We start from the raw sequence: 11,690 nt of genomic DNA on the forward strand, positions 1-11,690 counted from the left end.
CGAGTGTGGACAGAAATTGTCTCCTGCAGCTACTGTGCAAGGTGAGGCTGGGTTGGGGAGGGGACAGCAGGACTCCGGTATGGAGTGGGTTACCTTCCTAGTCTGGCACGGGAAAGCATAGCCAGAGGCAGCTCCAGTGGGCACAAGTGGCAGAGAACTTTCCTGAGTACTTGGATTTTTTGGCAAAGCAAATTGTTCAGATTTCGGCTGCAGTTGTTTACCACTTTAAAAGAAATCTAGTTTTGGTTTCATTTCTCAGCCAGAGCTAGGGCTCTTTTCCCAGGAGTTTGTAGCCTCTGGTGAGCTGAGGAATCCCCAGGATGGGAACTGTGGTGGAATGAAACCCCAAGTAAGACAGGAGCCTTGTCGCAGCCCTGCTGGGAGGTGGTGTACAGGGGTCCAGGGGTGACCATGAGGTATTCCTGTGTTACTGAACTAGGGAGGCACAACCTGTGCCCATGCCAGGTGCTGCCACTTATCCTCATTAAGCTGGTTAAAAGAACCCAATTGTAGGTGGAAAGCAGAGGGACTGGAAGGGTGGCCTACACAGTGAAGAGCACTGGCTGCTCTTCCAGAGATCCAGAGTTCGATTCCGAGAACCCACAAAGTGGGTAAATCTGTGGGAAATCCTGTTCCAGAGAATCTAATTACCTCTTAGCTCTCATAGGCACCAGGCACATATGTGACACATTCATATAATAAAAATAGAATAAAGATATAAACTTAAGAAGAAAAGCAAGTAGGAGGCGGGAAAAGGAGACTCAGTCAGTGCGGCCACACTGGGAAGAGGGAACTTGCCCGGATGCATAGACTTTAAGCCTGTGTGTTTTGGGGTTCAGTGTGGAGGAAGCCCTGGGGGTACTGATGGGGCTCCTCAGATGAGTCCCAGGTTACAGGTGTGCAGACAGGCTGGTGGGTATCGCTAATTATTAACAAAGTTGTGGAACTAGCTCCCATTCACCTGTGCTCTGATGGTCTCTCCTTTCTTTGTTCTTTCATTTGGGTGAGCACATGGACAGAATGCATTTATTTGCCAGGAGACTGGGATTGGGGCGGAGGATGCAGCCAGCCAATGTATTTACAGGGTGGGGGTCAGATGTGTCTGAGGGAGACAGCAAGGCTGTGGCATTTTTACAACATGCCATCCAGTCTCCTCATGCTCTACTCCCCCACAGGCTGTCCTGTCAGGTGGAGAGTGTGGTGGGGGAAGGGTCTGCCGTCAGTCCAGGTACAGCAAGCAGCTGAGGCTGACCTGGCTGCTGGCCTGGTCCCACTGGGCTGTGTTTATTTACCAGATTGGAAACTGAAATCAGGATGTGCACAGTTTAGGGCAAGCGCTAGCCTAGGTGCAGGAAGTCTGGTTCATCTTTAGCACTGTATGGGCAGAAAGAAGAAAAGAGAAACTAAAAATGTGGGGCCACCGTTCCCTTCCTCCTGCAGGTTCAAGGCTCTGGTAGCCTAGCGTGGCCACCACAGCAAGGGAGTCTTAGCTTGGTAGTTGTTGTGGTTTTTTTTTGTAAAGATTTTATTTATTATATGTAAGTACACTGTAGCTGTCTTCAGATCTCATTACAGGTGGTTGTGAGCCACCATGTGGTTGCTGGGATTTGAACTCAGGACCTCTGGAAGCCCAGTCAGTGCTCTTAACCGCTGAGCCATCTCACCAGCCCCAGTTGGTGTGTTTTATACAAAGAAAAAGAAGGGATATGTTGGGTGGAGACTCGGTATGGTGTGGGTGAAGGGGGTGCCTCTATGGGCCCATGCTAAGGCATCCCTTCCCCCTGAGGTACCAGCCACACATTGGTTCAGTATAGAATAGGGAGAGGGAGAGAGAGAGAGAGAGAGAGAGAGAGAGAGGTAGAGTCTGGCCATGAGCACTCAGAAAGAGAGCAGGAATGAGAATGGGAATGGGGAGAGAAGGGACGGGGATGGGGGGTAAGAGACAGAGTAAGAGCAAGAGGAGAAGAAAAGAGAGTGAAGAGGGTCAAGCAGCCCCTTTTAGAGTGAGTCAGGCACACCTGGCTATTCCCAGGTAATTCTTGGGCAGAGCCTAGATGAAATGCCTCCAGTAGTTCTGGGGCCGAGGCAGCCACAGGAGACTGTGGCACTAATACTTTCTGTCCAGAGGCTCCCAGATGCCTGGGTCTTAGTCGGGGCTATGGGAAAGACACATGGGGTTCCTTTGGGGTTCCCGATGATGGAGAAATGGCTTTGAGTGCTGTGTGTCTGGTTTTCTGTGGCCTGCAAGGGTATGGGTATCCTTGAGAATATAAACTCCACACACCTCTTGTCTCTCAAGTTCCCAGACAGGGATTGCACTTGGACGCTGGGATACTGAGTGGCTTTCTTGGGGGTGGAAGCGAAATGCTGGCTAGTGAGTTTTCATTTTGTTCACTTTCGAAGTTTTCCTGAAGGGCATGAGGTGTGCCCATTACTGCTGAGTGTGTGTGGAATGGCAGTGATGGGTGTCCTGCTCCTCAAGGGAAAAGCAGTCCTGCTTCTGGGTACTTGGCTGGGTCAGGATCTGCACCCATTGTCGGAGTCGCTCACCACGGAGAGAACGGGAGTTGGATACTGGGTACTTGGCTGGGTCAGGATCTGCACCCATGGTCGGAGTCGCTCACCACGGAGAGAACGGGAGTTGGATACTGGGTACTTGGCTGGGTCAGGGTCTCCACCCATGGTCGGAGTCGCTCACCACGGAGAGAACGGGAGGTGGATACTGGGTGCCTGGCTGGGTCAGGGTCTCCACCCACGGTCGGAGTCGCTCACCACGGAGAGAACAGAACGGGAGTTGGATACTGGGTACTTGGCTGGGTCAGGGTCTCCACCCACGGTCGGAGTCGCTCACCATGGAGAGAACAGAATGGGAATTGGATACTGGGTGCCTGGCTGGGTCAGGGTCTCCACCCACGGTCGGAGTCGCTCACCATGGAGAGAACAGAATGGGAGTTGGATACTGGGTGCCTGGCTGGGTCAGGGTCTCCACCCACAGTCGGAGTCGCTCACCACAGAGAGAACGGGAGGTGGATACTGACTCACCTGCCTGGAGGCTGGCATCCATGGGCTGAAGGAGGCCAGCCTGGTCTGACTGTGATCTGGCTTCATTGAGGACACCCTGTAGATAAATTTCCCCCATGAGAGAATGTGAAGAGGAGACTTACGGGTCTTTTCGAAAGTCAGTCGGGTTGGATGGCGTTTTGCCGGGGCAAACACGTGAAGGAGTGTTTTCCTGAAGTGGACACAGGTGAAAGGCTAAGGCAGACTCCTGAAGGAATATTTCAATGAAGCACACACGGGGAGAAGAAGTTCTGTTGAGGCAAACATGTGAAAGGACAGGAATGAAGGATTCTTCACTAACAACACGCATGTCTTGGTCTGCTTCACATTGTGTTGTTGAGCTGTATTTGTCAGGATGCCATAGAGAAAAACACACCAGAAAACTTTGGTGGTATGCCTTTGATTTTTTACCCCTCGGGCTGATTGGCAGAGTGATGTCAGCTGAGACAGATGCATGTGCTGAGGCAAGACTCTCAGAGAGATCTGATGCCCTCTTCTGGTGCATCTGAAGTCACCTACAGTGTAGTTATGTATAATAGTAAAGCTTTGGGCCAGGCTTTGGCACACACCTTTAATCCCAGCACTTGGGAGGCAGAGTCAGGCAGATTTCTGAGTTCAAGGCCAGCCTGGTCTACAGAGTGAGTTCCAGGACAGCCAAGGCTACACAGAGAAACCCTGTCTTGAAAAAACAAAAAAACAAAACAAAACAAAACAAAAAATCTTTGGACTAGAGCGAGCAGTGGTCCTAAAAATTCAATTTCCAACAACCACAGGAAGTCTCACAACCATCTGTACAGCTACAGTGTACTCACATACATAAAAATAAATCAATAAATAAATCTTTTTTTAAAAAATGGTACTATGGAATGCAAGAAGGTCATTAGGCCATCAAAGGAGAGGGCAGCGCCATGGGAGAGTGGATCAGGAGACACCAATATTGGTTCTGGGGTGTGTGGTGCTTCGATAATTGGGCAAGCCACAGCTCAAGGGTTTTTGTTGTTGCTGTTTTTTTTAAAGATTTATTTATTTATTATTTGTAAGTACACTGTAGCTGTCTTCAGACACACCAGAAGAGGGCACCGGATCTCATTACAGATGGTTGTGAGCCACCATATGGTTGCTGGGATTTGAACTCAGGACCTGTGGAAGAACAGTCAGTGCTCTTAACCGCTGAGCCATCTCTCCAGCCCCACAGCTAAAGGTTTTACATCTCAAAACGCACAGTGCTTTAACTGTGGAAGATAAGGTCATTTACAAAGAGACTGTGATGAAGCCAGTGAAGGTCTCAAAATGTCCAAGGTCTTAATTGAGGAAAATACAGTTACCTGCAACAAAATGGTGAGCACGTCATCTGTAAGGGCAATGGTTTCTCTAAATACCAACCAGAAGAAGGCTTAGGCCTCCGTCCGCTGACACAGGCAGTGTGGCTGGCCAGGGCAGGGCTGCCGTTGATCCAATGAGCGCAGGTCCAAGAGAGACAAGGCAGAGTCCAAGGCAGTTTCTTGCCACCAGGAAACAAGATGGGTGGTCTAGCTCAAGGCCCACAGCCTCTTGTCAGTCAGGAAATAACAAGCAGGCAGAGAAACCTCAGCTAGGGACTGCAGATCTAATGCACGGACTGCCAGAGGGGCTGCTCTAGACTTGGCCATAGGTAAACATCTTACAGGATTCCCCAAATTTCAGGGTTGGAAAGTAACTACTGGAATTTATGGTCCTTTCCCCTCAGGGACGGTAGGATTGGTTTTGGGAAGGAGAATTGGACTTCCCAAGGATTCAGGGCATCCAGGAATTATGGATGAAGATTGCAAGGGAGAAATTCAAATAATTGCTTATGCAAAAAACAATATGCACTCTACCACAGGGGCTAGGATTGCTCATCCTTTACTGCTTCCCTGTATCAGAGGCAGGGTTGCTCCAGTAGAAAGATCAGGAGGCCTTGAAGCACTGCACAATGTGTGTTGTAGCACACAGTCAACAGTTGTTAACTGATCAGAGGCCAAAGTTAAAGTTACAAGTGAATAACATTGAAATAAGTTTGGATACAGGAGCTTATATAACTACCATTTCCTGAAAATGTCATGAATTCAGAACAACCACTTCATTCCATTTTCTAGGAACTGGAATGTTATTATTATTTTCTTTTTTTTTTTGAGACAGGGTTTCTCTATATAGCTCTGGCTGTCCTGGAACTCACTCTGTAGACCAGGCCGGCCTCGAACTCAGAAATCCTCCTGCCTCTGCCTCCCAAGTGCTGGGATTAAGGGCGTGCGCCACCACTGCCCAGCTTGGAATGTTATTTTTTTTATATCAGATAAAACAATGCGCAGTCGGGTGGTGGTGGCACAGCCAGGGCTACACAGAGAAACCCTGTCTTGAAAAAAAAAACAACAAAACCAAACAAAACAAAAACAAACAAAAAAACCAAAATGTGCTCTGGGTTAAATGTGTGGGACAAGAAGGTTAAACAGGAAAGTTAAGGCCTTATGTTAATAGATTTATGGGGACAAGATTTGTTATAGCAGTGGGGGGAACTCAATTCCTAAAAATGAAATGGAAGGTGCTTCAGGGAAGGCATTGAAAATGTCATCTAGAGCAACTACAGACAGGGCAGGTTGTTCAAAAACAGGACACAACATGGACTGAGTTTCCAAATTTATCAGAACGGGGCATTGTTGAAATATACTATTGGCCATACAAACCTGTGCTACAAACCTGTGTTAGAGCTTCAGTGGCCATTCACTAAAAAAAAAATTACAGGTACTTGGGCAGCAGGTATGAGAGCAGCTGGAGACTCAGCATGTAGAAGAGTCTACCAGTCCACAGAATTCCGCTGTATTTGTTATAAAGAAGAAATCAGGAAATGGAGAATGTTAATAGATTTGAGAGCAATGAGCAGAGTGATCCAACCAAAGTTTCTGCAGTAGCCTGGGAGTCCTTAACCTTCTTTATTAACTAAGCTGTGCCCTATGATAGTAAAAGACTTCTTTTTTACTACCCCCTTGCAAAAACAGGATAAGGAATGCCTTTACACGACCTATTTACAGTAATGGTCAACCTGTAAAAAGGTATCAGCGGAAACTTCTTACGCAAGGAATTCTAAATAGCCAACTCTATGTCAGTGTTTTTGTGCAACAACTGCTAGAAATAGTTCGCATGCAACTTCGTCAGTCCTTTATTTACCATTACGTGGATGATATTTTGTTGGCTAATTCTGATGCAGACACTTTAGAGAAAATGTTTTGTGAAACAAAAAAGAATTTTGCCTTGTTGGGGTTTGCAGACTGCTTCTGAAAAAAAGTTTAGAGCAGAGACTCTATCCACTATCTAGGTTATAAAATTAGTCAACAAAAATATCTACTCTATCCACTATCTAGGTTATAAAATTAGTCAACAAAAATATCTAAGCACAGAAGGTACAGATCCAAAGAGATCAGTTGTGAAGTCTTAGTGATTTTCAAAAATTAATGGTAGCTATTAATAGGGCTACAGCCAACCCATTGGATTACTCATTTGAGAGTTAAATAACTTGTTTCAAATGTTGTAAGGAGATTCAGCCTTGGATGGTTCAAGACAGCTAATAAAGAACACAGGGAAGAGTTAGGTCTGTTAAAAAACGAGACTGTGAGATTCATATGTGGATCCCAAACTGGACTGTAGTTTGGTTGTTTTGCCTTCAACTCATTTTCTTCCTGGGCTCTTTATGCAAAGGGAAGATGATGCTTTCTGACCTAATTATAAAAGGGAGAAGAGACCACATGAATTGGGAGGAATAGACCAGGCAGAATCGTAGTGCCTCATGCTAATTCTGAGATGACTTCATTATGGCTAATGAATGCAGCTTGCCAAAGAGCATGACCCTACCTTCATCTGCCCCAGTAGATCTCAAGAACAACAATGCCTCGGTGGTGGCATCAACCCCAGAGGGAAAGACTGAGCAGGGGGAAGTGCTGAGAGAGGAGGAGGTCCTACTCTCACCCACCGACTCTGGCAAGGAACTGGAAAACCCAGAGGAGCTGGAGTCCGAAGCCTCCTGGACCACCCAGATGGTGAGTGAGCCCCGCCTGCTTCACCTGCCCTCAGTCTCTGTTCCTGCACCTTCCACTCTTCCTCAAGTGGTTCCCTGATGTCGTCTCAGTGGAGACGACATCGGTTAGCTCTCAGTAACAAAACAAACTAGTGAATTCTGAGCTCATCAGAGAGTAGAGGAAACAGCACAGAAGCATAGCCTAGACTCCACTTCTAGCAAGGAAGGAAAAAAGTCCACGCCAAGGCCGCTGTCATCAGAAAAAGTCTTTTTTGGGGGGGGGGGGGTCGAGACAGGGTTTCTCTGTATAGTCCTGGCTGTCCTGGAACTCACTCTGTAGACCAGGCTGACCTTGAACTCAGAAATCTGCTTGCCTCTGCCTCCCAAGTGCTGGGATTAAAGGTGTGCGCCACCATTGCCCAGCACTTTTCGGCTTTTTTTTTTTCCAGAAAAAGTCTTAAAATGACAAAAAAGCCTCAGGATATGACAAACACCAATGAATTGCAGTCTGGGGAAATCATGGCAAGGGTGTGGCAGTGGTGCCTCCCTGTGATCTCAACCCTCAGGAGGCAGAGGCAGGATCAAGAGTTCAAGTGCAGTCTTGCCTACAGTAGTGAGTTTGAGGCCTGCCTGGGCTATAGTGAGACTGTGTCTCAGGTTCTCCCCTAAAGTCTCCCAACCACAGGCTCCTAGCCCTGGGGCCTCATGGAACATGCTTTCATTTCAGAATTTGAGAAGAGGCAGGATCTTGAGTTCCAGATCAGTCTGAGGTACACAGTAGTATAAAAACACCAAATCAAAGGTACAGCTTGTATCTCAGAATTAGAGGAAGGAAAGTAGCTGAAAGAATAATAGTAAAAATGCTTGGCAATGGTGGGGCACGCCTTTAATCCCAGCACTTGGGAGGCAGAGGTAGGCGGATTTCTGAGTTCAAAGCCAGCCTGGTCTACAGAGTGAGTTCCAGGACAGCCAGGGATACACAGAGAAACCCTGTCTCAAAAAAAAAAAAAAAAAAAAAAAAAAAAGAAGAAGAAGAAGAAGAAGAATAGTAAAAAACACCACAGATTTGATTTTAAAATATCAATCTTAAGCTGTGTGCCATGGTGCACACCTTTCATCCCAGGTCTCAGGAGGTAGAGGCAGGGGAATCTCTGTGAGTTTAAGGCCAGCTTGTCTACAGAGTGAGTCCCAAGATAGCCAGGGCTACAAATCGATACTTTGTCTCAAAAAAATAAAACAAAACAAACAAAAACAGAAACCAGCCTAATGGCTGGAGAGATGGCTCCATAGTTAAGTGTACTGGTCACTCTTCTAAAGGACCCAGGTTCATCCCAGCACCCTCATGGTGGCTTACAACTGTCTGTAACTTCAGTTCCAGGGGATTTGACACTCCTTCCTAGCTTCCATGGGTACAAGGCATACATGTAGTGCCCCTCACGTGCGCAGTTGTCTTAGTTAGGGTTTTATTGTTAGGAAGAGACATCATGGCCAAGGCAACTTTTTTTTTTTAGACATTTATTTATTTATTATATGTAAGTACACTGCAGTTGTCTTCAGGCAGTCCAGAAGAGGGCATCAGATCTCTTTACAGATGGTTGTGAGCCACCATGTGGTTGCTGGGAATTGAACTCAGGACCTTTGGCAGAACAGTCAGTGCTCTTAACCACTAAGCCATCTCTCCAGCCAGTCCCCAAGGCAACTCTTATAAAGGAAACCATTCAACTGGGGCAGGCTTACAGCTTCAGAGGTTCAGTTCATTATCATGGTGGGAAGCATGGCAGTGCGCAGGAGCCAGAGTTCCACATCTTGATCTGAAGGCAGCAGAAGATTCCATACAGGACAAGAGCTTGAGCAGAAGAGACCTCAAAGCCTGCGCCCACAGTAATACAAAATATAAAGGTCGCACGTCCTAATAGTGCCACTCCCTATGGGCCAAGCATTCAAACACATGAGTCTATGGGTCCATACTTATTCAAACCACCCCAAGTGTGTATGAGCCACACACCTCCACGGCATGACTCCACGTCTATCAACATAAAGTGGGTATCTTCTCAGGGGGAGGTATTAGTGTTGCCTGTGCACACTTTGGGGTAATGTAATGAGAATGGGAACCTGTTAGAGGTGGTGGCCAACAACACTGTCTGGAATTCATCACTTTAAAGTGGATGAGGGGGAGAGGGCTAGAGAAACGCATCTGCTGAGCGTCTAAGAGTCCTTGCTGCTCTCACAGAGAACCCAGCACCCAGGAGAGGCAGCTCACAACACCTGTAACTACAGCCCTTGGAATCTGTTGCCCTATTGTGGCCTCTGGTGTCACCTGCATGCATTACACACAGACATGTACACATAAATTAAAAACAAACGAACCTTTCAAGAAGTACCACTACTGCGGGGGCAGTGGTGGTGCATGCCTTTAATCCCAGCACTTGGGAGGCAGAGGCAGAGGGATTTCTGAGTTCGAGGACAGCCTGGTCTACAGAGTGAGTTCCAGGACAGCCAGGGCTACACAGAGAAACCCTGTCTCCACACCCCTGGCCCTCCCCCCAAGAAGAAGTACTAATAGTAACAAAAATGCCTGAATATGCATGCACTGGGTTGGAACGCACAAGTGAATGCTAATGGACCATCTGGTGATTAGCTTGTGGGGCCCTTTGTGTGTGTTCTGACTTCCACTGTGTGGTCCTTCATCTGCTGGTGCATTTCAGTGAATGGCTGTAGGGGCAGCATGATGCTTCAGCACTGTGTGTTGAGGTGGGCATCAGGAGAGAGGGCCTCAGAAGCCAAGCTTGGGAGCCCCTGGGCAGCCACACCCCAGTCCCATTGATGGGTCTGTGATGGGGGTCAAGGGCTTCTTCCTGGCTAGTGGAACCAGTGTGTGACAAGAGTTGGCCTGCTTCTGTTCTGGCTTTTCTATGGTAGCTTTTTCTGCGCTGACTAACAGGGAGCTCTCGGCTGATTTTTCTCTTCCTCTCAGGCTAGTGGGTTTGTATGTCTTGTAGGAAGGGAAGGAGACACTTAGTGGTGGCCAGGTGCATTGATAAGCCTAACTAGCTAAGCTGCTCCGTGTGAAGTTGGATCGCTTGCACTAGACAATGGGGTGCTTGCCCATCAGTGTCCTTACACCTCCTGGCCTTGGCCATGGACTCTCAAAGGTGCTGGGGAGGGGGCTCATTCCTAGTAAGGAGGTGGCCACACCTGGGCCTTCGCAGAGAGGAGGTTCCTGAGGCTTTTGCAGGGAGTGACCCTGCCCTGTGTGAAGGTCGTCGTATCTCAACAGGAAGTGGACCCAGAGGTTTTTGTAGATGCTTCAGAGGACACAGCTGGTGGTCCTGAAGGTGCTCAGTGCCCTCCCAGCAAGAGGAAGAAGGAGGAAACAGCCCGGTGTGAGGTCATGGACACTGAGCAGGTAGCTTGAGAGCACAGTTCTGCTCATCGCCCCCATCCCAGCCTGCATGCTAGCTACCAAGTGTCCTTGCCATATTCCAAGTGCCTGGCCCTAATGGTGAGCTGAGCCGTAGCTGGGTGTGGCAGTGTGGCTTGCGACTGAGGATGTTGTCCAGGCAGGATCCTAGCTTGGACTTGGATTTGGGAGGGGGCAGTTCTAAACTAATGTGTCTGCAGGTTAGGGGCCAGATGCATGAGGGACTTCCTGTACCGTGTGTTTGTCTGTAAGAGTCTGTCATTTGTATCATTGAGGCAGAACAGTGACTTAGGTAAGGAGAGAAAGCCAATGTATGTGAGGGTTGATTGCTTGAGTCTCGGGAGACCTTTGGGTTGCAAACCACTGAGCAGCCAGCTGGAACTGGCTGAGGGGAAACTGTTGTAGTCACTGCTTGGTCCTTTGGTGGGGCTTGATCAGGAGCTGGGGCGAAGGGTCCCTCTGCTCTGACTTCCTCGTGTTGCCTGCTTCTCAGCCTCCCAACATCTGTGTTTAGCCAACTGAGTCCACAAACCACCTACCAGTCATGCTTTGCTCAGGGAGTGAGAGATTGGCTCTGCTGCCCTTCAGACCTTATGATTGGAGTGGGAACCTGACCCATGGTGGGAACCAGGCCGTGCAATAGGGACTAGTGTTCTGTAAGCTCATAACCCACGAGGGCTCATTCGGAGTGGAGCAGAGCTGTGTTCCTCTGCACCACATGGCTGATACCAGGGAGATAAGGGATCGGGGAGCTGGGGAGGGGACAGTGGACAGACACACCCCATAGAGCTAGCAGACAGCCTTTTCATTGATGATTGGTCATGCCTGATGATGATTGGTCATGCCTGCATGATGGAACCTTCTCGTACCCTCTGCAACTCTAGATCTGCTTTGTTCTATCTGGTCACCTGATGACACCAGGGATATCTGTCTCCCCTTAACAAGTGGGAAAACCGGGGCTCAGAGGCTAGTAAACCATCTAGGGTCACCTGCCTAGCTTAGCATGAGCTGGGTGGGAACTCAGGTCCCCCAAGCCTGGCCCAGCTGTCAGTGTTCTGACTCAAACTTGAGACTTGGGGGACCAGGCGGTGGTGGCGCACGCCTTTATTCTCAGCACTTGGGAGGCAGAGGCGGGCGGATTTCTGAGTTTGAGGCCAGCCTGGTCTATAGAGTGAGTTCCAGGAC

At 48.4% G+C, this 11,690-nt stretch overlaps 1 protein-coding gene across 1 annotated transcript in view; it reads left to right on the plus strand.

The window, feature by feature from the left end:
• The window catches only part of Rnf213 (ring finger protein 213), a 110,078-nt gene that overhangs the window by 3,405 nt on the left and 94,983 nt on the right, over nt 1-11,690 (plus strand). Inside the window, 1 exon segment of the mRNA XM_031354095.1 lies at nt 6,940-7,106. Within this exon segment, the coding sequence (XP_031209955.1) occupies nt 6,940-7,106 (167 nt within the window).

Source organism: Mastomys coucha, unplaced genomic scaffold, assembly GCF_008632895.1.
Source record: "Mastomys coucha isolate ucsf_1 unplaced genomic scaffold, UCSF_Mcou_1 pScaffold5, whole genome shotgun sequence".
In the NCBI taxonomy this organism is placed as follows: domain Eukaryota; kingdom Metazoa; phylum Chordata; class Mammalia; order Rodentia; family Muridae; genus Mastomys; species Mastomys coucha.